Raw genomic sequence first — 27,966 nt, forward strand, 5'->3', positions numbered from 1 at the left:
AAACAGAAACAGACCCACAGACCCACAGAAGACTTCTAATTTCCAAGGTAGAGGTAAATGTGAAGTGAAGGGATAAATTTGAGGAGTTTAATGTGTACACAATGCTATATATAAAAGAGATAATCAGCAGGGATCTGCCTTATGGCACAACAAACTATTCAGTAATCTGTAACCACCTATATGGGAAAAGAACCTAAGAAAGAATGGATATACATATATGTTTAATGGACTCACTTGTACACCTGAAATGAACACAACGTTGTAAATCAACTATACTAGAATAGAAAAATAGAAACTTTTTTTAAAAAAGGAGGCTGACCACTATCATCTCTTCTATTAAAGATAGTACTGGAAGTCATAGCCACAGCAATCAAAAAGACGAGGTATCCGAATTGGAAGGGAAGAGGTATTTCTCTTATTATATGTAGTTGATATGATTCTACACATCAAGTCCCCAACATATGAAAGAGTTTGAGTTATGTTCTGAGAGCACATACGTGAGTCCAATTTTTTGTAAGTCAACAAAATCAGCGTAGGTACTCAACTAATACAATCAGCTGTACAGTACTGTAAGGTTTATAATTCTTTTCATACAAATAATACATAAAAAATGAACACAAAAATAAAACATTTTTCATCTTACAGTATACTACCAATGAAAAGGATAGTAGTACAGTTCAACAGCTGACATACAGGGGCTGGCATCCAGTGAACAGGCAAGACTTAATGACTGGAGGAGTGAGCAGAGGTGAGAGTTGGTAGAGCTGAAGGCTGTCAGCAATAAGAGACAGATGGCCACGTTGCAATTTCATTCATGCCTGACATTGATGTAAAGCTCATTTGCATCTTTGAACATATGCAACTTGAAGGTTCATATGTAGGGGACTTATTGTATACAGAAAACCCTAGAGATGCCACTCAAAAACTACCAGAGCTGATAAATGAATTCAGCAAGGTAGCAGGTTATAAGATTAACAGAATTTGGCTGCATTTCTTTAAACTAACAACAAAATATCATAAAGGGAATGTAAAAAAATACTGTTCAAAATCGCACCCCCAAAGTAAAGTACTTAGGAATATAGCTAACCAAGGAGGTGAAAGTTTAAGACATTAATAAAGGAAAGTGAAAATGATTTAAAGAAATGGAAAGATATTCCATGTACTTTGATTGGAAGTATTCATATTGGTAAAATGCCCACACTACCCAAAGCAATCTATAGATTCAATGTAATCCTTGTTAAATTACATATGACATTTTTCACAGAACTAGAATAAGCCTAAAATTTAATTCAGTTCAGTTCAGTTCAGTCGCTCAGTCGTGTCCGACTCTCTGCGACCCCATGAATTGCAGCACGCCAGGCCTCTCTGTCCATCACCAACTCCCGGAGTTTACCCAAACCCATGTTCATCGAGTCGGTGATGCCATCCAACCATCTCATCCTCTGTCGTCCCTTTCTCCTCCCGCCCCCAATCCCACCCAGCATTAGGGTCTTTTCCAATGAGTCAACCCTTCACGTGAGGTGGCCAAAGTATTGGAGCTTCAGCTTCAACATCAGACCTTCCAATGAACACCCAGGATTGATCTCTTTTAGGATGGATTGATTGGATCTCCTTGCAGTCCAAGGGACTCTCAAGAGTCTTCTCCAACACCACAGTTCAAAAGCATCAATTCTGCGGCGCTCAGCTTTCTTCACTGTCCAACTCTCACATCCATACATGACCACTGGAAAAACCACAGCCTTGACTAGACGGACTTTTGTTGACAAAGTAATGTCTCTGCTTTTAAACATGCTATCTAGGTTGGCCATAACCTTCCTTCCAAGGAGTAAGCGTCTTTTAATTTCATGGCTGCAGTCACCATCAGCAGTGATTCTGGAGCCCAAAAAAGTAAAGTCTGACACTGTTTCCACTGTTTCCCCATCTATTTCCCATGGAGTGATGGGACCTGATGCCATGATCTTAGTTTTCTGAACGTTGAGCTTTAAGCCAACTTTTTCACTCTCCTCCTTCACCTTCATAAAAGACCCAGAACTGCCAAAGCAAGCCTTAGGAAAAAAGAACAAAGCAGGGGGCATAACCCTACCAGACTTCAGATAATATTAGAAAGTTTCAGTGATCAAAACAGCATGGTATTGGCATAAAAACAGACAGATCAATGCAACACAACAGAGCATCCAGGAATAAACCCACATGCCAACAGTCAATCTTCAATAAAGGAGACAAGAATAGACAATGGGAGGAAAATGTCTCTTCAGTAAGTAATACTGGAAAAGTTGGACAACACATAAACTAATGGAATTAGACACACCCTTTCACCATACACAAAAATTAATGCAAAATGGCTTAAAGATTTAAACATAAGAAATGACAGCATAAAACTAAAGAGATCACAGGGAAAACATTCTCTGACATAAATCATGCCAGTGTTTTCTTGGGTCAGTCTCCTGAGGCAATAGAAATAACAAAAATAAACAAATGGAACTTAATGAAACAAATATTTACACAGCAAAGGAAAACATAAACAAAAAGACAAACTACAGAATGTGAGAAAATATTTAAAAATTATGTGACTGACAAGGGCTTAATTTCCAAAATATAAAAAACAGCTCATACAACTCAACAACAGAAAAACAAAAATCCAGTTGAAAAATGGACAGAAGACCTAAACAGACATTTCTCCAAATAAGAAATACAAAATGGCCAAAAGGCACATGCAAAGATGCTCCACATTGCTATCTATTAGAGAAATGTAAATCAAATTTACAATGGTCACCATTAAAAACTCTCCAAATTTTAATAACAAATGCTGGATGAGATGTGGAGAAAAGGGAAGCTTCCTAAACTCTGGCTGGGAATATAAATTGGTACAGCCAGTATGGAAAACAGGATGGAGGTTCCTCAGAAAACTAAAAACAGAATTACCATATGATCCAACAATCCCATATACCCAGACAAAACTCTAACCCAAAAAGATACACGCACCCCTGTGTCACATAGCAGTCATGGCAGCAATCCAAACAGTCATCCACAGATGAATAGATAAAAATGTGGTACATGTATATACACAATAGATCAGCCATAAACAAGAATGAAATCATGCCATCTGCAACAACATGGATCCAACTAGAGATTATCATACTATGTGAAGCAAGTAGGAAAAAGAAAAATAACACATGGCATCACTTATATCTGGATTCCAAAATATAGAAATGAGTCTATCTGTGAAACAATCACAGATACAGAACAGACTGGTGGCTGTGAGAGGGACAGGGAAGGGATGGAGTGGGAGGTTGGGGGTAGCAGATGTAGGCTTTAATACTGGCAATGGATAAGCAGCAAGGTTCTACTGTGTGGCACAGAGAACTATGTTCAATATTCTATGATAAATCAGAATGTAAAATAATATTTCAAAAACATTTATATATAATTCAGTCACTTTGCTGTGCAGTAGAAATTAACAGAATATTATGAATCAAATATACTTCAAGTAAATAAAGAGAAAATATTCTTTCTCTTGAGAAACTGAAAAAAAACCTATTAGAACTGATAAATGAATTCAGCAAGGTAGCGGGATACAACATCAATATATAGAAATTGGTTGTATTTCTTTAAAATAAAAATGGAATGTCAGAAAGAGAAAGCAAATGTACTATCTCATTTAAAAAAACATTAAAAAAAAAAAAAACCTAGAAATAAACCTAACCAAGGAGGTGAAAGATTTAAACTCTGAGAATTATAAAACTTATATAAACAGTGCTGTGATGAACATTGGGGTACACATGTCTCTTTCAAGTCTGGTTTCCTCAGTGTGTATGCCCAGCAGTGGGATTGCTGGGTCATATGGCAGTTCTATTTCCAGTTTTTTGAGGAATCTCCACACTGTTCTCCATAGTGGCTTTACTAGTTTCCATTCCCACCAACAGTGTAAGAGGGTTCTGTTTTCTCCACACCCTCTCCAGCATTTATTGCTTGTAGTCTTTTAGACAGCAGCCATTCTGACGGGCATGAAATGGTGCCTCATTGTGGTTTTGATTTGCATTTCTCTGATAATCAGTGACATTGAGCATCTTTTCATGTGTTTGTTAGCCATCTGTATGTTTATAATAGCCAGGATATGGAAGCAGCCTAGATGCCCATCAGCAGATGAATGGATAAGGAAGCTGTGGTACACATACACAATAGAATATTACTCAGCCATTAAAAAGAATACATTCGAATCAGTTCTAATGAGGTGGATGAAACTGGAGCCTATTATACAGAGTGAGGTAAGCCAGAAAGAAAAACACCAATACAGTATACTAACACATATATATGGTATTTAGTCAATTGGTAAAGATAACCCTGTATGCGAGACATCAAAAGAGACACAAATAAATAGAACAGTATTATGGGCTCTATGGGAGAGGGCAAGGGTGGGATGATATGGGAGAATGGCAAGGAAACATGTAAATTATCATATGTGAAACGAATCTCCAGTCCAGGTTCAATGCATGATACAGGGTGCTCGGGGCTGGTGCACCGGGATGACTCGGAGGGATGGGATGGGGAGGGAGGTGGAAGGGGGGTTCTGGAAGGGGAAAACATGTACACCCATGGTGGATTCATGTCAATGTATGGCAAAACAAATACAATATTGTAAAGTTAAAAAATAGAAAATAAACTAATTAAAAAAAAAAAACTTATAAAGGAAATCTAAGATAACCAGGGAAATGCAAAGATAACTCATGCTCTTGGATTGGAAGAATTAATACAGTTCAAAAGGCCACACTACCAAAAGCAATCTAAGATTTAACATGATCCCTATCAAATCACCCATGATATTCCTTTCAGAACTAGAATAACTCTCACATTTATATGGAACCACAGAAGACCTAGAATTGCCAAAGCAATCCTGAGGAAAAAGAACAAAGTTGAAGGCATACCCCTTCCAGACTTTAGACCACAGTACAAAGCTACAGTAATCAAAACAGCATAGTAGTGGCACAAAATCAGAATTACTGATCAGTGTAACAGAATAGTGAGTTCAGAAATGGCAGATTAATCTTTGGCAAAACTGGAAAGAATATACAATGGAGAAAATACAGTGTCTTTACAAGTAGTGTTTGGAAAGCTGGAAAGCATGTAGATTAGTGAAGTTAGAACATACCCACACACCACACATGAAAATAAACCTAAGAGTTTTATGAAAATAAGAAAAAAAAAATAAGAGGAGTTTCATAAAACTCCTCAGAAATAACACAGGGAAAACATTCTCTGACATAAATCTTAGCAATATTTTCTTAAGTAAGCCTCCCAAGGCTAAAGAAATAAAAGCAATATTAATTCATTCAAGAAGGACATGTGTTCATCTTCTGCCAGAGCAGCAAAATTGCACCTAGCTGTAGAACAGCCATCAACAAGAAGACAATGGAACCCACCAAAAAAGATACCTCACATCCAAGGGCAAAAGAGAAGCCACAATGGAATAGTATGAGGGGCACAATTACAATAAAATCAAATCATACACACGCTAGATGGGGGACCACAAACTGGAAAACAATAATATTCAAAGAAGTTCTAGGTGTGCAGGTTCTAGGCCCCACATCAGGCTTCCTAGCCTGGGGATCTGGCCAAGGGACTGGGAATCTCCAGGGAATCTGATTTTGAAGGCCAGTGAGATTTGATTATAGAAATTCCACAGGATTGAGGGATATAGACTCTTGGAGGGTACAAACAAAATCTTGTCCACACCAGGACACAGGGAAAAGGAGCAGTGATCCAACAGGAGACTGAGCCAGACCTAACTATGAGTGTTTGAGGCATGGGTCAGCAGTGGTGCACTATGGGGACAGGGGCACTGGCAACAGCAGTCCTGGGAGATTCGTGAGTTCTCCAGGAGGTCACCAGTAGCCCTACAATAGAGTCTGTAGACTCCAGGACTGGGTCACCTCATGCCAAACAACTAACAGGAAGGGAGCACAGCCCCACCCATGAGCAGATAACTGGATTAAAGGTTTACTGAGCACAGCCCTGCCCACCAGAGCAAGACCCAGTTTTCCCCACAGCCAGTCTCTCCCATCAAAGAGCTTACATAAGCCTCTTATCCTCTTCCACCAAAAGGAAAACAGAAGAAATAAGAACTACAATCCCAGCAGGCTCCAGAACTAATACCACAATCACAGAAAGCTAACCAAAATGAAAAGAAATAGAATTGTGTCCCAGATGAAGGAACAAGATAAATCCCCAGAAAAACAAATGAACAGACAAGCAACTACCTAGAAGAATTCAGAATAATTATAGTAAAGATAATCCAGGATCTCAGAAAAAAGAATGGAAAAGATGTAAGAAATGTTTAGCAAAGAGCTAGAAGAACTAAAGAACAAACAGAGATGAACAATACACTAGAAGGAATGAATGACTGAGGCAGAAGAACAGATAAATGACCTGGAGGACAGAATGGTGGAAATCAATGTCACAAAAGAGAATATAGAAAAAATAATGAAAAAAAATTAAGACAGCCTAAGAGACCTCTGGAACAACATTAAATGCCATCAATGTTCACATTTTAGGGGTTCCAGAAAGAGAAAGAAGGAGAGAGAGAGAAAAAAAAAGAGAGAAAGAAAAAGGACCTAAGAAAGTATTTGAAGAAGTAATAGCTGAAAACTTCCCCACCATGAGGAAGGAAATAGTCAACCCAGTCCAGGAAGCACAGAGAGTCTCTGGCAAGATAAACCCAAGGAGGAACATACCAAGACACACAGTAATCTAACTAATAAAAATTAAAAACAAAGATAAAGTATTAACAGCAACAAGGGAAAAAAGACCAATAACATACGAGGGAAAACGCATAAGGTATCAGCTGATTTCCCAACAGAAATTCTATAGGCCAGAAAGGAATGGCAAGTGATGAAAAGAACGAACCCATAACCAAGAATACTCTACCCAGAAAGCTTCTCCTTCAGATTTGATGAAGAAATCAAAAGCTTTCCAGACAAGCCAAAGTTAAGAGAATTCAGCACCAAACCAGTTTTATAACAAATGCTAAAGGAACTTCTTTAGGCAGGACACACAGAGGGGGGAAAAAAAAGCTACAAAAAATAAACACAACTAAGCAAATGGTAATAGGAGCATACATATCAGTAATTATCTTAAATGTAAATAGTTTAAATGCACCAAGCAAGAGACATAGACTGGCTGGGTGGATATAAAAACAAGAACCATATATATGTTGTCTGCAAGAGACCCACCTCAGACCTACAGACACTTACTGACTGAAAGTAGGGGGATGGGAGAAGGTATTTCAAACATTTGGAAATCATAAGAAAGCTGGAGTAGCAATACTCCTATCAGACAAAAAAGACTTTAAAACAAAGACTGTTGTAAGAGACAAAGAAAGACAATAGATAATGACCAAGTGTTCAATCTAAGATGATTTAACAATTATAGATACATACACACCCAACATAGGAACACCTCAATATGTAAGACAAATACTAATAAAGGGAGAAACTGACAGTAACACAATAATAGTGGGGGACGTTTATACCCCATTTTCATTAACGGACAGATCAACCAGACAGAAAATCAATAAGGAAATGCAGGCCTTAAATGATACTTTAGACAAAATGGCCTTAATTGATATTTATAGAGCATTCCATCCAAAAGTAGACTACTCATTTTTCTCAAGTGCACACAGAACATTCTCCAGGATTGACCACATGCTGGGTCACAAGGTGAGCCCTGATAAATTTGAAATCAAAACCATATCAAGTATCTTTTCTCACAACAGCAAGAGATTAGAAATAAACTACAAGAAAAAAAACTCTAAGAAACACAAACATGTGGCGCCTAAACAATATGAAAACAACCACTGAATCACCGAAGAAATAAAATACCTAGAGACAAAGGAAAATGAAAGCACAATGGTGCAAAATTTATGGGATGCAGCAAAAACAGTTCTAAAAGGGAAGTTTATAACAATACAGTCTTACTTGAAGAAACAAGAAAAACCTCCAATAAACAACCTAACCTTACACCTAAAACAACTAGAAAAAGAACAGCAAACCAAACCTAAAGTTAGTAGAAGGAAGGAAACCATAAAGATCAGAGCAGAAATAAATGAAATGGTGACAAAGGAAACAATCACAAAGATCAGTGAAACTAAAAGTTGGTTCTTTGAAAACATAAAATTGATACATCTTTGGCCAGACTCATCAAGAAAAAAGGGAGAGGACTCAAATCAGTAAAATTAAGAATGAAAAAGAAGTTACAACTGACCAAAGAAATACCAAGGGTCATAAGAGACTACAGTGAACAACTGCAGGCCAGTAAAATGGACAACCTGGAAGAAATGGACAAATTCTCAGAAAGGTAGTCTCCCTAGACATAAACCAAGAAGAAAGAGAAAATATCAACAGACTAATCACAAACACTGAAATTGAAATCATGATTAAAAACCTCCCAACAAACAAGCATGCAGGACCTGATGGCTTCATAGGCAAATTTTACCAAACATTTAGAGAAGAGTTAACACCTATACTTTTCAAACTGTTCCAAAAAGTTGCAGAGGGAGGAAAACTTCCCAGCTCATTTTATGAGGTCACCATCTCCCTGATACCAAAACCAGACAAAGATAATACATAAAAAGGAAAATTACAGGCCAATATCACCGATGAACATAGATGTAAAAATTCAACAAAATACTAGCAATTTGTACCCAACAATAAAATTATCATATATCATAATCAAGTAGGATTCATTCCAGGGATGTAAAGATTTTTCAACATCTGCAAATCAATCAGTGTGATATACCATATCAACAAATTGAAGAATAAAAACCATACCATTGCAACAGATGCAGAAGAAGCTTTTGAAAAAACTCTGCACCCATTTATGACCAAAACTCTCCAGAAAGTGGGCATAGAGGGTACATAGCTCAACATAATAAAGGTTGATATATGACAAACATACAGCTATCATCGTATGCAATGGTGAAAAGCTGAAAGTATTTCCTCTAAGATCAGGAACAAGACAAGAATGTCCACTCTCACCACTTTTATTCAACATAGTTTTGGAAGTCCTAGCTACAGGAATCAGAGAAGAAAAGGGAAAGGGAATCCAAATTAGGAAAGAAAAAGTTAAACTCACTGCTTGCAGATGACATGATACTATACATTAAAATCCTAAAGCTATCAGAAAACTACTAGAACTCAATGAATTTGGTAAAGTTGCAGGTTACAAAATTAATACACAGAAATCTGTTGCATTTCTATACACTAACCACGAAAGATCAGAAAAAGAAATTCAAGAAGCAATTCCATTTACCATTGCATCATAAAGAATAAAAAACCTAGGAATAAACCTATCCAAGACAAAACTATAAAATGCTGATGAAAGAAACTGAAGACATAAACAGATGAAAAGTTTTTGTATTGGAAGAATCAATACTATCACAATGACTATACTACCCAAGGCAATCCACAGATGCAATGTAATCCCTATCAAATTACCAATGGCATTTTTCACAGAACTAGAACAAAAAATCTCCAAATTTGTATGGAGACACAAAAATCCTGAATAGCCAAAGCAATCTTGAAAAAAGGAGCTGGAAGAATCAGGCTCCCTGACTTCAGACTAAACTACAAAGTGACAGTCGTGAAAACAGTATGGTACTGCCCCCAAAACAGCAATTTAGATAAATGAAACAGGACAGAAAATTGAGAAATAAGCATATACACCTATAGTCAATTAATCTATGACAAAGGGAGACAAGGCTACACAAAGTTGGAAAGACAGCCTCTTCAACGAATGGTGATGGGAAAACTGAAAAGCTGTAAAAACTTTTTACAGCTATGTGTAAAAAAAAGAAATTAGATCATTCTTTAACTCCATACACAAAAAAGCTCAAAATGGATTAAAGACCTAAATGTGAGACCGAGCACTATAAAACTCTTAAGAGGAAAACATAGGTAGAACACTCTCTGACATAAATCACAGCAATGGATCTTTTACGATCCATCACCCAGAATTATGGAAATAAAAGCAAAAATAAACAAATGGGAGCTACTTAAACTCAAAAGCTTTTCACAGCAAAGGAAACAATAAACAAAATGAAAAGACAACCCACAGATTGGGAGAAAATATTTGCAAATGATGTGACTGATAAGGGATTAGTCTCCAAAATTTACAAACAGCTTAGTAAAATCAAAACAAACAATCTGTTTTTTTTTTTGTTCAGAGGACTTGAACAGACATTTCTCCAAAGAGGACATACAGATGGCTAATAGGCACATGAAAAGATGTTCAACACTGCTAGTTATTAGAGAAATGCAAATCAAAACTATAATGAGGTATCACCTCACACCAGTGAGAACGGCTATCATCAAGCATCAAGAAATCACAAAGCACAAACGCTGGAGAGAGCACGGAGAAGGGAACTCTCCTGCACTTTTGGTGGCAATGGAAATTGGTATAGCCGCTATGGAGATCAATATGCTGCTTCTGCTGCGAAGTCACTTCAGAAGTGTCCAACTCTGTGCAACCCCATAGACGGCAGCCCACCAGGCTCCTCCGTCCCTGGGATTCTCCAGGCAAGAATACTGGAGTGGGTTGCCATTTCTTTCTCCAATGCATGCATGCATGCTAAGTTGCGTCAGTTGTGTCCAACTGTGCGACACCATGGACAGCAGCTCACCAGGCTCCTCTGGCCACGGGATTCTCTAGGTAAGAATACTGGAGTGGGTTGTCATTTCCTTCTCCAGGAGATCAGTATGGAGGTTCCTTAAAAATAGAGCTACCATATGACCCTGTAATCCCACTCCTGGGCATATATCCAGAGAAAAACATGGCCTCAAAAGATACATGCACCCCAATGTTCACTGCAGCACTGTTTACAACGGCCAAGACATGGAAGCAATCTAAGTGTCCATCGACAGAGGAATAGCTAAAGAAGATGTGGTACATACATATATATAATGGAATATTACTCAGCCATTAAAAAGAATGAAGTAAGACGCTTTGCAGCAATATGCATGGACCTAGAGAGTGTCATAGTGAGTGCAGTCAGAGGATAAATACCATATGACATCCTTATATGTGGAATCTAAAAAGAAATGATAGAAATGAAGTTACTTACAAAACAGAAAGAGACTCACAGAAAACGAACTTATGGTTGCTGGGGGAAAGGGTTAGTTAGGGACATTGGAAGGTCAAGTACATACTGCTGTATTTGCTGTATTTAAAATGGATAACCAACAAAGACCTATTGTATAGCACATGGAATTCTGCTCAATGTTATGTGGCAGTCTGGATGGGAGGGGAGTTTCGGGGAGAATGGATATATGCATATTTATTCACTGTTCACCTGAAACCATAACATTGTTAATTGGCTAAACCCTGATAGAAAAGGTTTTTGGTGTTGAAAAGAAATAAAAATAAAAAAGCAAAATTAAACAGATGGGATTTAATCAAATTTGTAAAAGCTTTAGTACAGCAAAGGAATCCATAAACAAAATGAAAGAGAACATATTGACTGGGAGAAAAGAATTGCAAATGGTGTGACTGACAAGGGCTTGATTTCCAAAATATATGAACATCTCATACAACTCAATAACAAAAAAACAAACCAATTGAAAAACGGGTAGAAGATATGAGTCATTTCTCCAAAGACAGATGGTCAACAGGCAACATCACTAACTCTTAGAGAAATGCAAATCAAAATTACAGTGAGGTATCACCTCATACTGGTCAGAATGGCCATCAGCAGTAATTCTACAAACAATAAATGTTGGAGAGTGTGTGGAGAAAAGGGAACCCTTGTACACAGCTAGTGGGAATGTAAACTGGTGCAGCCACTATGGGAAAAAATACGGAGGTTCTTTAAAAAACTGAAAATAGAACAACCACATGATCCAATAATCCTACTCCTGGTGATATATCCAACTAACAATAATCATACCTTGGATAAACCTCACTGGCTACAACAGCGCCACTGCACAAAGCTTGGGTACATATCCAGAAAGACATAAACTTTAATTCAAAAAGATACATATCCAACAATGTGCACAGCACTACTATTCACAAAAACCAAGGCGCAGATACAATCCATGTTCTCAGAAACACACCACTGACTTAAGAAGCTGTGGTATGTATTTATAATGGAATATTACTAAGACAAAAAGAGGAATGAAATATTGCCATGTGAAGCAACATAGATGGATCTAAAGAATACTTAGTTAAGTGAGTCAGAGAAAGACTAATACAAAATACTAACTGTAAGTGGAACCTAAAAAATAATAGACATGAATCTATATGTACAAAACAGAAACAGACTCATGTAACAGTTACTAAAAGGGAACATTGTTGGGAGTGATAAACTAGGAGTAAGGGATTAACAGATACAAAACACTACACATAAATAGATAAGCTCTGCTCAATATTCTGAAATATTCTTTGTTCAATATTCTGATTCAACTAACACCTGAAACTAACAATATTTTAAATCAACATATTTTTTAAAAAAGTTAAAAAAATTGTATCACGCTCTGTACTGCCACTCCATGCAAATGGAATTTAAAGAGAGCCAAAGAGTTCTAAGCAAAACAAAAACAGTTCTAAGAGGGACGTTTATAGCAATACAATCTTACCCCTGGAAACAAGAAAAATCTCAAATTCACTCCTATATGACAAAATAGAGTTTAAAATAGTCTATTACAAAAGACAAAGAAGGATGGTACATAATGATAAAGGGATCAATCCAAGAAGGTATATCATAAATATATATGTCCCGAACATAGGACCACCTCAATATATAAGGCAAATATTAATAGCCATAAAAGAAGACATCAACAGTAATACAACGGTGGAGGACTTTAACAGCCCACTTTCATCAATGGAAAGATCATCCAGACAGAAAATCAACAGAGAATCACAGGCCTTAAATGACATATTATTCCTGATGGACTTAACAGATATTTATAGAGCATTCCATTCAAAAGCAGCAAATATATATGCTTCTCAAGGGCACATGGAATTTTCTCTAGGATTGATATCTTGGACCAAAAAGCAAGATTCAGTAAATTTATGAAACTTGAAACCATATCAAGCATGTTTTCCAACCACAATGCTATGAGGTCAGAGATCAAGTACAGGAAAAACTATAAAAACAAACACATAGAGGCTAAACAGTATGCTATTAAATAACTAGTGGATCACTGAATAAATCAAAGAAGCAATCAAAAAATGCGTAGAGTCAAATAAAAACAAAAATGATGATCTAAAACCTATGGGATGCAGCAAAAGCAGTTCTAAGAGGGAAGTTTAAAGCAATCCAATCTTACTTCTGGAAACAAGAAAAAATCTCAAACTCAAAACCTAGCCTTATACTTAAAGCAACTAGAGAAAGAAGAAAAAATAAAACCTGAAGAGAGGAGAAGAAAAGAAATCATAAAGATCAGAGCAGAAATAAATGAAATAAAGATGAAGAAAATAGCAAAGATCAATGAAACTAAAGCCTGGTTCTTTGAAAAGTTAACTAAATTGATAAATCTTTAGCCAGACTCATCAAGAAAAAAGGGGAAAGGGCTCAAATCAATAATAACAGAAATGAAAAAGAACAAGTTACAACAGACACCATAAAAATACAAAGGATCATACAAGACTACTACAAGCAACTATATACCAATTAAACAGATATTCTAGAAGAAATGAAAAAATACTTAGAAAGGTACAATTTTCCAAAACTGAGCAGGAAGAAACACAAAATATAAACAGACTTTTCACAAGTATTGAAACTGTGATTAAAAACCTCCCAACAAACAAAAGTCCAGGACCTGATGGCTTCACAGGCTAATTCTCTCAAACATTTAGAGAAGAGTTAACACCCACCCTTTTGAAATTATTCCCAAAAACTGTAGAGGAAGGAACATTCCCCAACTCATTCTATGAGGCCATCATCACCCTGATACCAAAATCAGGTATCACAAAAAAAGAAAATTACAGGTCAATATCACTGATGAATACAGACGTAAAAATCCTCAACATAATACCAGCAATCTTAATTTTACAATATATTAAAAGGATCACACATCATGATCAAGTGGTATTTATTTCAAGGATATAAGGATTTGTCAATATCTACAAATCAATTGTGTGATATATCACATTAACAAATTGAAGAATAAAAATATATGATCATCTCAATAGATGCAGAAAAAGCTTTTGAAAAAAAACTCAAACACCCATTTATGGGGAAAAAAAAAAAAACTCTAGAAAGTAGGCACAGAGGGAACCTACCGCATCATATAGGACATACATAACAAACCAACAGCTAACATCATACTCAACAGCAAAAAGCTGAAAGCATTTCCTCTAAGATCAGAAACAAGTTAAGGATGTTCACCCTCACCACTATAATTCAACATAGTTTATGAAGTCCTACTACAGCAATCAGAGAAGGAAAAAAATTAACAGGGATCTCAATTGGAAATAAGAAGTAAAATTATAACTGATTGCAGATGACATGATACACAGAAAATCCTAAAGATGCTACTGGAAAACTACTAGAGCTCACCAATGAATTCAGTATTAAAGTTTCAGGATACAAAATGAATACACCAAAATCTGTTGCCTTTCTATACACTAACAGTGAAAGACTGGAAAGAGAAATTACGTAAACAATCCAATTTAACATCAGTCATCAAAACAGTATGGGGCTGACACACAAATAGAAATATAGATCAATGGAACAGGACAGAATGTCCGGAGATAAACCCAAACACTTATGGTCACCTAATTATGACAAGGGCTTCCCACATGGTGCAGTGATAAAGAATATAGCTGTCAATGCAGGAGATGCAAGAGACATGGGTTTGATTCCTGGGTCAAGAATATGGCCTGGAATAGCAAATGGCAACCCACTCCAGTAATCTTGCCTTGAAAATTACATGGACAGAGGAGTCTGGCGGGCTGCATTCCATGGGGTTGCAAAGACTTGGACATGACTAAGCACACACACACACACTCTATGATAAAGGAGGCAAGAATATACAATGGAGAAAAGACAGCGGTTCTCGGAAAACCGGACAGCTACGTGCAGAAGAATGAAAGTAGAATACTCCCTGACACCACACAGGAAAATAAGCTCAAAATGGATTAAAGACCTAAATATAAGACCAGATACTATAAAACTCTTAAGAGGAAAACACAGGCAGAACACTCTGACACAAATTACAGCAAGATCTTTTCTACCCCACCTTGTAATGAAAATGAAAAGAAAATAAACAAATGGAATCTAATAAAACTTAGAAGCTTTTGCAGAGCAAAGGAAAAACCATAAACAAAAAGAAAAGACAACCTACAGAATGGGAGAAAATATTTGAAAATGATGAGACCAACCAGGGCTTAATTTCCAAAATATAACAACTCGTACAACTCAGTAACACAAAACCAACAACCCAACTGAAAAAGGGACATAACACCTAAATAGATATTTCTCCAGAGAAGAAATACAGACATCCAATAAGCACATGAAAAGATGCTCAACACTGCTGGTTACCAGAGAAGAGCAGATTAAAACTACAATGAGGTACCACTTCACACCATCAAAATAGCCACCGCTAAAAACTCTATATAAATAACAAATGCAGGAGGAGATGTGGAGAAAAGGGGATCTTTCTACTCTATTGCTGGGAATATAAAATTGTAGAGCCACTATGGAAAACAGATTGGAAGTTCCTCAAAAAACTAAAAATAGAATTACCATGTGATCCAGCAAAATGCAAATTCAAAAAGATACTTGCATGTTTGTGTTCACAGCAGCACTACTTACAATAGCCCAGTCATGCTGCTGCTGCTAAGTCGCGTCAGTCATATCTGACTCTGTGCGACCCCATAGACGGCAGCCCACCAGGCTCCTCCGTCCCTGGGATTCTCCAGGCAAGAATACTGGAGTGGGTTGCCATTTCCTCCACCAGCGCATGAAAGTGAAAAGTGAAAGTGAAGTCGCTCAGTCGTGTCCGACTCTTCGTGACCCCATGGGCTGCAGCCTACCAGGCTCCTCCGTCCATGGGGTTTCCCAGGCAAGAGTACTGGAGTGGGGTGCCATATGGAAGCAACCTAAATGACCTTCCACAGATGAACGAATAAAGATGTGGTAGCTCCAGTTTAAGATGGCAGAATAGAAGGATGGGTGCTCATCTTCTCCTGTGAGAACACCAAAATCGCAACTAGCTGTTGAACAACCATTGAAAGGAGGATACTGGAACCCATCAAAAAAAGATATCCCGCATCCAAAGACAACGAAGAAGCTGCAGAGAGACAGTAGAAGGAGTGCAATCACAATAAAATAAAATCCCATGACCACCAGGTGGGTGATCCGCAAACTTGGATAATACCACAGAAGTTCTCCCACTGTTGTGCAGATTTTGAACCCCACATCAGGGTTCCCAGCCTGGGGATCTGAAAAAGGGACTGGGAATCCCCAGGGAATCTGACCGTGAAGGCCAGCGGGATTTGATTACAGGACTTCCACAGGACTGGGGGAAACAAGGACTCCAGTCTTGGAGAGCACAAACAAAATCTTGCCTGCACCAGGACCCAGAGGAAAGGAGCAGTGACTCCAAAGGATGCTGACCAAAACCCCTACTAGTGCTGGAGGGTCTCCTGTGGAGGTGTGGGCTGGCAGAGGCTCATCACTGGGACTGGAGCACTGGCAGTAGTAGTCATGGAAGGTCCCCCTTGGCATAAGCCCTCCTGGGGGTCACCATTAACCCTACCACAGAGTCCTTCACAGATCACTGCCTTGTGGCAAAGGGGCTTGTGTAACTCAATGAAGCATTGAGCCAAGCCATGTGGGGCCACCAGACAGATGGGTCACAGTGGAGAGTCCTGACAAAACATGATCCACTGGAAGAGGAAATGGCAAATCATCCCAATATACTTGCTGTGAGAACCTCATGAACTGTATAAAAAGACAAAAAGATGACACTAAAGGATTAGTCCCCCAGGCCAGGTGTCCAATATGCTACTGGGAAAGAGCAGAGGACATCTACTAATAACCCCAGAAAGAATGAAGTGGCTTGGCCAAAGTGGAAATGATGCTCAGTTGTGGATGTGTCTGGTGATGAAAGTAAAATTTGATGCTACAAAGAACAGTATTGCATACGAACCTGGAATGTTAGGTCCAAGAATCAAGGTAAATTGGACGTGATCAAGCAGGAGATAGCTAGAGTAAACGCCAACATACTAGGACTCCATGAACTAAAATGGATGGGAATGGACGAATTTAATTCAGAAGACCATTATATCTACTACTGTGGGCAAGAATCCCTTAGAAGAAATGGAGTAGCCATCATAATCAACAAAAGAATCTGAAATGCTGTACTTGGGTGCAACCTCAAAAAACACAGAATGATATGGGTTTCTTTCCAAGGCAAGCCATTCAACATCACGGTAATTCAAGTCTACGCCCCTACCACCAATGCCAAAGAAACTGAAGTTGATCCGTTCCTTGAAGACCTAGAAGAGCTCTTAGAACTAACACCAAAAAAACGTGTTCTATTCATCACTGGGGATTGGAATGCAAAAGTAGGAAGTTAAGATACCTGGAGTAACAGGCAAGTTTGGTCTTGGAGCACAAAATGAAGCATGGCAAAGGCTAAATGAATTCTGCCAAGAGAATGCACTGGTCATAGCAAACATCCTTTTGCAATAATACAAGAGACGACTTTACACATGGACATCACCAAAGGGTCAGTACTGAAATCAAATTGATTACATTCTTTGTAGCTGAAGATGGAGAAGCTCTTTAGAGTCAGCAAAATCAAGACCAGGAGCTGACTGTGGCTCAGATCAGCTTCTCAAAGCAAAATTCAGGCTTAAACTATAGAAAGGGGGGAAAAGCACCAGGCTGGCCAGGTATGATTTAAATCCCCTATGAATATGCAGTGGAGGTGATGAATAGATTCAAGGGATTAGATCCAGTAAACAGTATGCCTGAAGAACTATGGACAGAGGTCTGTAAGATAGTACAGAAGGCAGTGAACAAACCCACCCCAACAAGAAGGCAAAGTGGTTAACTGAAGAGGAAAAGCAAAAAGCAAGGGAGAAAGGGAAAGGTACATCCAGCTAAATGCCGAGTTCCAGAGAATAGCAAGGAAAGACAAGAAGGCCTTCTTTAATAAATGATGCAAAGAAATACAGGAAAACAACAGAATGGGAAAGAGTAGAGCTTCAGGAAAACTGGAAATATCAAGGGAACAATTCATCCAAAGATGGGCAAAATAAAGGACAGAAACAATAGAGACCTAGTAGAAGCCGAAGAGATTAAGAAGATATGGAAAGAATACATGAAGAACTGTACAAAAAAAGATTTTAATTAACCAGATAACCACAATGGTATGGTTACTCACCCAGAGCCAGACATTCTGGAGTGTGAAGTCAGGTGGGCCTTAAAAAGCACTGCTGTCAATAGTTAGTGGATGTGATAGAATTCCAGTAGAGCTATTTAAAACCCCAAAAGATAATGCTATCAAAGTGCTGCACTCAACATGTCCGCAAATCTGGAAGACCTAGCAGTAGCTACAGGACAGGAAAAGGTCAATCCTCATCCCAATCCCAAGAAGGACAGCACTAAAGAATGTTCAAACTACTGGACAATTGGACTCATTTCCCACGCTAGTAAAGTAAAGTCAAGTCAAATCGCTCAGTTGTGTCTGACCCTTTGCAACCCCATGGACTGTAGCCTGCCAGGTTCCTCTGTCCGTAGGATTTTCAAGGCAAGAGTACTGGAGTGGGTTGCCATTTAAGATCATGCTTAAAATCTTGTATGGTAGGCTTCAGCTTTACATGAGCCAGGAACTTTCAGATATCCAAGCTGGGTTTAGAAAAGGCAGGGGAACCAGAGATCAAATTGCCAACATTTGCTGGATCATAGATAAAGGAAAGGAATTCCCAGAAAAACATCTACCTATTTCATTAACTACACTAAAGCCTTGCACTGTGTGGATCATAACAAACTGTGGAAGAATCTTAAAGAGATGGGAATACTAGACATCTTACCTGTCTCCTGAGAAACATGTATGCAAGTCAAGAAGCAACAGTTAGAACCCTGTATAGAACAACTGGCTGGTTCAGGATTGGGAAAGGAGTACGACATGGCTGTCTGCTGTCCCCCTGTTTATTTAACTTATACACAGAGTACATCATGAGAAATGCCAGGCTGGATGAGTTGCAACCTAGAATCAAGATTGGCAGGAGAAACATCAACAACCTCATGTATGCAGATGATACCACTCTAACGGCAGAAAGCAAAGAGGAACTAAAGAACCTCTCGATGAGGGTGAAGGAGGAGAGTGAAAAAGCTGGCTTAAAAGTAAATACTAAAAAACTAAGATCATGGCATCCGGCCCCATCACTTCATGGCAAACAGAAGGGGAAAAGATGGAAGAAGTAACAGATGTCCTCTTCTTGGCTCTAAAATCACTGTGGATGGTGACCGCAGACATGAAATCAGAAGACAAGTGCTTCTTGGCATGAAAGGTATGACAAGCCTAGACAGTGTGTTGAAAAGCAAAGACATCACTTTGCTGACAAAGGTCCATATAGTTAAGGTTATAGTCTTTCCAATGATCACATATGGTTGTGAGAGTTGGACCATAGGGAAGGCAGAGTGCAGAAGAATTGATGCCTTTGAACTGTGGTGCTGGAGAAGATTCTTGAGAGTCCTTTGGACAGCAAGAAGATCAAACCAGTCTGTCTTACAGGAAATCAACCCTGAATATTCATTGGAAGGACTGATGCTGAAGCTACAATATTTTGGTCACCTGATACGAACAGTCAACTCACTGGAAAAGACCCTGGATGTTGGGGAAGATTGAGGGCAGAAGAAGGTGTCAGAGGATGAGATGGCTGGATGGCACCACTGATGCAATGGACATGAACTTGGGCAAACTCTGGGAGATGGTGTGGGACAGGGAGGCCTGGCCTGCTGCAGTTCATGGGGTGGCAAAGAGTCGGACAGAACTGGGCAACTGAACAACAGCAAAAAGAGAGCCCTCAGACCCCAGGGCTGGGTCTCCTCAGGCCAAACAACTAACAGGGAGGGAGCACAACCCCACCCATCAGCAGATAACTGGATTAAAGATTTATGGAGAAAGGCCCTGTCCACCAGAATAAGACAGAAGCAGCAAGAAGAACCACAGTTCACAGGGGCTAGAACAAAAACCACATTATAGAAAGTTAATCAGGATGAAAAAGCAGAAAGTTATGTCCCAGAGGAAGGGACAAGATAAAACTCCCCAAAAAACAACTAAATGAAGTGGAGATAGGCAACCTTTCTGAAAAAGAATTTAAGACTCTCATTTAGATTTGATGGAGAAATCAAGCTTTCCAGACAAGTAAAAGTTAAGAGAATTCAGCACCACCAAACCAGCTTTACAATAAATGTTAAAGGAACTTTCTAGGCAGTAAACAGAAGAGAAGGAAAAGACCTACAGAAAATAAACCCAAAACAATTAAGAACATGGTAATAGGATCATTGCTCAGTCACTTCAGTCGTGTCCAACTGTCTGTGACCCCATGGACCATAGCCTGCCAGGATCCTCAGTCCATGGGATTCTCCAGGCAAGAATACTGGAGTAGGTTGCCAGTTCCTTCTCCAGTGATAAAGTATGAAGTAAGTGAAGTGAGTGGAATGAAGTCGCTCAGTCGTGTCCAACTCTTTGCAACTCCATGGGCTGTAGCCTACCAGGCTCCTCTGTCCATGGGATTTTCCAGGCAAGAGTACTGGAGTGGGTTGCCATCGCCTTCTCTGAATAGGATCATACATATCAATAATTACCTTAAAGGTAAATGGATTAAATGTATCAAACAAAAGACATACACTGGCTGGGTAGATGAAAATATGTGCATGTATGCACTTTCACTTACCAATTCACTCTGCTTGACCCCCTCTAAACTGTAGGTAATTATTTTATTTAGATTAATCATGTTCCCATTGTGGCTTGCAATTGTCATTATCTTTTATTTTTTGTCTAGCTATTGACTGTGAAAACTGATCAAAATATTTTACTGTTGTGATTATGTAACTATTACTCACTTAATACCATTGTATCATGATTGGTCAATAGAAAATATAATAGAATTCTGTATCACCAAAACTACCATTTAATAGAAAAACCTGTAAGAAGATGTGGTACATATAAATATATACATAATAGAATACTACTCATCCATAAAGAAAGAACAAGACAGGGCTTCCCTGGTGGTCCAGTGGTTAAGCATCTGCCTTGCAATGCAAGGGACACTGGTTTGACCCCTGGTACAGAAGGATCCCAGATGCTGTGGAGCTGCTGAGCCCATGCAGAACAATAATGAGTCAGCACTCTGGAGCGTGCAAGCTACAACATGCTACAACTACTGAAGCCTGAGCTCAGAGATCCTGTGCTCTGTAACAAGAGAAGCCACCTCAATGAGAAGGCTGCACACTACAATGAAAAGTAACCCCTGCTCAGCACAACTGAAGAAAGCCTGCATGCAGAAATGAAGACCCACCACAGTCAAAAAGTTAAATAATCTTTGAAAAAAAAGAGAATGAAATAATGCTACTTGCAGCAACATGAATGGAACTAGAGATTATCACACTATGTGAAGTCAGAAAGATAAATACTACATGATATCATTTATATGTGGATTCTAAAATACGATACAAACTGATCTATGAAACTGAAACAGAATCGTGGACATACAGAACAAACTGGTGGTTGCCATGGGGGAGGGGGCTGGGGAGATGGAGTGGGAGGTTGGGGTTAGCAGATGTACGCTTTTATACATAGAATGAATAAACAACTAGGTTCCACTTTATAGCACAAGGAACTATACTCAATATCCTTTGATAAACCTTAATGGAATAGACTATTAAAAAAGAAATATGTATACATGTATAATTGAATCACTGCTACACAGCAGAAATTAACACACTATAAATTAACCATATGTCAATAAAAATACTGATTGAAGTAAATAAAAAACATCTTTCTATAATTTTTTAAGCATATCAAAGTTTCCACACTTTATTTTTCTCTAGATAGAAGTAAACATTTAGAAAGCAACTATAAAGAAGAAGCAACTTACTTTATTTCGATCTTGGACAACCAGTATTTTTCTAGTATTTTCATCAAATACAGCTCCTGTTGGGGGGAAAAAGATAACCGAAAAATATGGATTTCATTCACCTTAGACTACTCCCACACTATTACCTGTGGTCATCTGAAGGCCTAGTTCAAATAACCACCTCATCCATGAAGAGTTATAAAATAACTTCAGTAAGAAACCAGTTGCTCAGTTATCTTGGGTCTTTTAATGGCTGAAAGTAACAACAATGGTTCTAGCATATGCTATCTTACAGAATAATCATTTGCACCTCCTTCTCTAGATCATCTATTCCTGATGATACAGTTAAAATATTCTTTCTATTCTTTTAAGCATTTAGTGTCCAATTTTAAGTGCTTAAAAATATCCATTGAATCAATGGATTGACTTTTCCATTCTGATATTTATTCCTTGAATCACTATGTATAAACATGATCCAAATCTCAAATATCTCAACATTCAGTTCAAGACTTCTTCCTTAAAGCCACTTAAATTTCCTTATCACATTAAGTACACAACTTTATAACTTACCAATATATTGCTGCAGAATACTTTTTAATCAGCAGTTTATATTTTTAAAGTTCTAGGCCATTTCTTTGATTTATTTATTCAACATATACACTGCCCAGCACACAGGCATTTTGCTAGATATTAGGTACTCAAAAATAAGTTTTTTCTCTCCTTGGGTAATGCTAGATCAAAAATAAAATGACACTATAACGATCTGGAGCTTCCCTGATAGCTCAGTTGGTAAAGAATCCACCTGCAATGCAGGAGACCCAGGTTCGATTCCTGGGTTGGGAAGATCGCTGGAGTAGGGATAGACTACCCACTCCAGTATTCTTGGGCTTCCCTTGTGGCTCAGCTGGTAAAGAATCTGCCTGCAATGTGGGAGACCTGGGTTTGATCCCTAGGTTGGGAAGATCCCCTGGAGAAGGAAAAGGCTACCCACTCCAGTATTCTGGCCTGGAGAATTCCATGGACTGTAGTCCACGGGGTCACAGAGTCAGACACTACTGAGCAACTTTCACTTAATGAAACTTAAGTGAAACTTAAGTTTCTTTAAATGCTATAATTTAAACATTCTTTGTATTTACATAATGTAGGAAGATATTGTTAAAAATATATTTTCTATTCATTCATTCAATATTAATTGAGCTCCTATATATAATACATGTAGGTTCTATACTTGTATATGAATTGAGATCCTTTTTTTGTGTCAGGCACTTTTCCAATTGCTAAGGATACAGTCTCAAAGAATCAGACGCAACCTAGCAACTGAACCATAAGGATACAGTGGTGAACAAAATGCCCTATCATTATGAGGCTCTTGTTCTGAGGCTGGTACGAGAAGGTTACAAATGAAAAATAAATAATGTAGAATGTGTGCAAGCTAAGTTGATTCAGTAGTGTCTGATTCTTTGTGACCCTATGGACTGTAGCCCCCCAGGCTCCTCTGCCCATGGGATTCTCCAGGCAAAAATACTGAAGTGGGTTGCCATTTCCTACTCCAGGGGATCTTTCCCACTCAGGGATGGAACCTCGTTTCTTGCTTCTCCTGCACTGGCAGGTGGGTTATTTACCACTAGCGCCACCTGATGGTGCTCAGTCGCTTGGTCGTGTACTACTCTGCAATCCCATGGACTGTAGCCCACCAGGCTCTTCTGTCCATGCAATTATCCAGGGAAGAATACTGGAGTCAGTTGCCATTTCCCACTCTAGAGGATCTTCCTGATTCAGGGATTGAACCCACATCTCCTGTGTCTCCTGCCTGGCAGGCGAATTCTTTACCACTGCACCACCTGGGAAGCCCATATAGAACATGCTGCTGCTGCTGCTGCTAAGTTGCTTCAGTCGTGTCCAATTCTGTGCGACCCCATAGACAGTAGCCCACCAGGCTCCCCGTCCCTGGGATTCTCCAAGCAAGAACACTGGAGTGGGTTGCCATTTCCTTCTCCAACGCATGAAAGTGAAAAGTGAAAGTGAAGTCGCTCAGTCGTGTGTGACTCTAAGCAACCCCATGGACTGCAGCCTACCAGGCTCCTCTGTCCATGGTATTTTCCAGGCAAGAGTACTGGAGTGGGTTGCCATTGCCTTCTCCATATAGAACATGAGGTGGTCATAAATATTACAGATGCAATACAGTAGGGAATAGATACATGCAACAAATGGAAGAACCATTTTCTCTGAAATTTAAACATCCCATTTTAGCATTTCAAAGTCAAGAAAGAAAACCATACAGAGATAATTAATGTTGGCTTCTATTAGAAAATACACACTATAATAGGTTGAGTGAGCCTTAGGGAGCATTACTACAAACAAAGCTAGCAGAAGTGATGGAATTCCAGATGAGCTTTTTAAAATCCTAAGACATGATGCTGTTAAAGTGCTGCATTCAACATGTCAGCATATTTGGAAAACAGCAATGGCCACAGGACTGGAAAACGTCAGTTTCACTCCAATCCCAAAGAAGAGCAATGCCAAAGAATGTTCAAATCACTGTATAATTTCACTCATTTCACATGCTAGCAAGATAATGCTCAAAATCCTTCAGGCTAGGCTTCAACAGTATGTGAACTGAAAACTTCCATATGTCCAAGCTGGATTTAGAAAAGGCAGCAGAACCAGCGATTAAATTGCCAAAATCCACTGGATCATAGAAAAAGGGAATTCCCGAAAAACATCTACATCTACTTCACTGACTATGCTAAAGCCTTTGACTATGTGGATCACAACAAACTGTGGAAAATTCTTAAAGAGATGGGAATACCAGACCACCTTACCTGCCTCCTGAGAAATCTGTATGCAGGTCAAGAAACAACAGTTAGAACCGGACATGGAACAATGGACTGGTTCAAAATGGGGAAAGGAGTATGTCAAGGCTGTATACTGTCACCCTGCTTATTTAACTTATGTACAGTGTACATCATGCAAAATGCCAGGCTTGATGAATCACAAGCTGGAATCTAAGATTTAGGGTGAAATATCAATAACCTCAGATATGCAGAGGATACCACTTTAATGGCAGACAGTGAAGAGCTAAAGAGCCTCTTGAGGAACATGCAAAAGGAGTGTGAAAAAGCTGGTTTAAAACTCAACATTAAAAAAACTAAGATCATGGCATCCAGTCCCATAACTTCAGGGCAAACGATGGGGAGAAAGTAGAAACAGTGGCAGATTTTATTTTCTTGGGCTTCAAAATCACTGTTGATGGCAACTACAGCCATGAAATTAAAAGATGCTTGCTCTTAGGAAGAAAACTATGACAAACCTAGAGAGCATATTAAATAGCAGAGACACCCCTTTGCTGACAAAAGTCTGTACAGTCAAAACTATGGTTTATCCAGTAGTCATGTATAGGTGTCAGCGCAGGACCACAAAGAAGGCTCAATACCAAAGAATTGATGCTTTAGAACTGTAGTGCTGGAAAAGACCCTGAGAGTCCCTTGGACAGCAAGGAGATCAAACCAGTCAATCCTAAAGGAAATCAACCCTGAATATTCATTGGACGGACTGATGCTGAAACTCCAATATTCTGGCCAGCTGATACAAACAGCCAACTCATTGGAAAAGACCCTGGATGCTGGGAAAGATTGAAGGCAGGAGGAGAAGAGGGTGACAGAGGATGAGATGGCTGGATGACATCACTGACTCAATGGACGTGAGTTTGAGCAAACTCCAGGAGACAGTGAAGGATGGGGAAGCCTGGAGTGCTCTAGTCCATGGGGTCACAAAGAGTTGGAAATATCTTAGCAACTTAACAACAAAAACAAATAATTTAACTGGACTTTAAATGAGTTGAATGCCAGAGAAACACCAAGAAAATCTACTCTTAATTTTTAATAATTTGTCATTACACAAATTGAACTTTTCCCTAGTTCACTATAAACATGAGCCAAAAACAGCACTGGTAAACACAATGTGAGCAGCCCCTGCTGGCCACAACATAGAAGCTAAATAAACCCAAAGAAACAGTGAAAACAGGGAAACAGTGCAAACAACGACAGACTTCATTTTTTTGGGCTCCAAAATCACTGCAGATGGTGACTGCAGCCGTGAAATTAAAAGACACTTGCTCCTTGGAAGAAAAGCTATGACCAACCTAGAGAGCATTTTAAAAAGCAGAGATATTACTTTGCCAACAAAGGTCCGTCTAGTCAAAGCTATGGTTTTTCTAGTAGTCATGTATGGATGTGAGAGTTGGACTATAAAGAAAGCTCACTGCCAGAGAATTGGTGCTTTTGAACTGTGGTGTTGGAGAAGACTCTTGAGAGTCCCTTGGACTGCAAGGAGATCCACCCAGTCCATCCTAAAGGAGATCAGTCCTGAGTGTTCATTGGAAAGACTGATGCTGAAGCTGAAACACCAGTACTTTGTCCACCTGATGAGAAAAGGTGACTCATTTGAAAAGATGCTGACGCTGGGAAAGATTGAAGGTGGGAGGAGAAGGGGACAACAGATGATGAGATGGTTGGATGGCATCACTGACTCAATGGACATGAGTTTGAGTAAACTCCGGGAGTTGGTGATGGACAGGAAGGCCTGGAATGCTGCAGTTCATGGGGTGGTAAAGAGTCAGACGACTGAGTGACTGGACTGAACTGAAACCCAAAGAGATTAGGAATTCAGTTACTATGACGACTAGTCAGGTATTATACTATTTTTCATAATAATCCTGTGAGTGGTATAATTTTGAGTGCCCAACTTCACAAAGCCTTGAAACTGATGTCCTTTCTAGGTCAAAAGCAGGTACTCTCGCTGTCCAATACTGTACCTTCACCACGCAATTGCCTTTTCAGAGGGCTGACATTACCATTTGAAGATTTATCCAACCATTCATTCAAGAAATATTTACTGAGCACCTAGGTTATACTAGACACAGTTTTTTTGCATGCATGCTCAGTTGTATCCGCCTCTTTGCAACTCCATGGATTGCAGCCTGCCAGGCTTCTCTGTGCATGGAATTCCCCAGGCAAGAATCCTGGATTGGGTGCCATTCCCTTCTCCAGGGTATCTTCCTGGCCCAGGAATCAAACTCGTTTCTTCTGTGTCTCCTGCATTGGCAGGCAAATTCTTTACCACTGTGCCACCCAGGAAGCTTGACACTGTGTTTAGTCTAAGGATTAAGAGGTAAACAAGCCAGATAAAATATTTGCCTTCCTGGACTTCACATTATTGTGCAGACAATTAAGGACTTGATAATTTCAAATTGTGATAAGTTCTACAAACAAAAACAGAGCTGGGAACTTCCCTGGTGGTCCAGTGGCTAAGACTCCATGCTCCCAATACAGAGGGCCTGGGTTTGATCCCTGGTCGGGGAACTAACCCACATGCCACAACTAAGACTTTGCATGCTGCAACTAAGACCCGGCATGGCCAAATAAATAAATTAAAATAAATATTAAAAAAAAAAAACAGAGCTGGATAAAGGATGATGGGATTGGCAGGTGGGAGGACTATTTTATGCAGGAAGGTCAGGAACTTTTCTGAGGAGATATTTCAGCTCTAAAGAGCTCAATAAACAAAGCCCTCTGGAAGAACACTGCAGGAAGAGAAGACAGTAGGTTTAAAAGCTCTGAGGCAGATAGAAGCTTGCTGTTTGAAGACAGCAGGAAAGCCATAGCTCACTCCATTCCAATGCAGAGTAGGAACGATTTTTTTTTTTTTAATAAATTTATTTATTTTAGGTGGGGGCTAATTACTTTACAATATTGTAGTGGTTTTTGCCATACATTGACATGAATCAGCCATGGGTTTATATGTGTTCCCTATCCTGAACCCCCCTAGGAATGATTTCTTTTTCCCCTTTACTCACTCAGCTCTGTGTCTGAGACCTGAGTT

General features: G+C 39.0%; 1 protein-coding gene and 1 non-coding gene across 51 annotated transcripts in view; both read right to left on the reverse strand.

Moving 5' to 3' along the window:
• The window catches only part of NUDT6 (nudix hydrolase 6), an 88,560-nt gene that overhangs the window by 53,248 nt on the left and 7,346 nt on the right, over nt 1-27,966 (reverse strand). For all 50 annotated transcript variants that reach the window (XM_081544874.1, XM_081544875.1, XM_081544876.1 and 47 more), the window contains one exon: nt 22,108-22,163. In XM_081544874.1, the coding sequence (XP_081401000.1) occupies nt 22,108-22,163 (56 nt within the window). The remainder of the gene's footprint in view (nt 1-22,107; nt 22,164-27,966) is intronic.
• Nucleotides 11,843-11,980, reverse strand: LOC145527986 (U4 spliceosomal RNA). The gene has a single exon (XR_014070066.1). It is a non-coding gene; the product is annotated as a U4 spliceosomal RNA (small nuclear RNA).

This window comes from Giraffa tippelskirchi, chromosome 11 (genome assembly GCF_054371585.1).
Source record: "Giraffa tippelskirchi isolate mGirTip1 chromosome 11, T2T-mGirTip1v1.2.pri, whole genome shotgun sequence".
Lineage (NCBI taxonomy): Eukaryota > Metazoa > Chordata > Mammalia > Artiodactyla > Giraffidae > Giraffa > Giraffa tippelskirchi.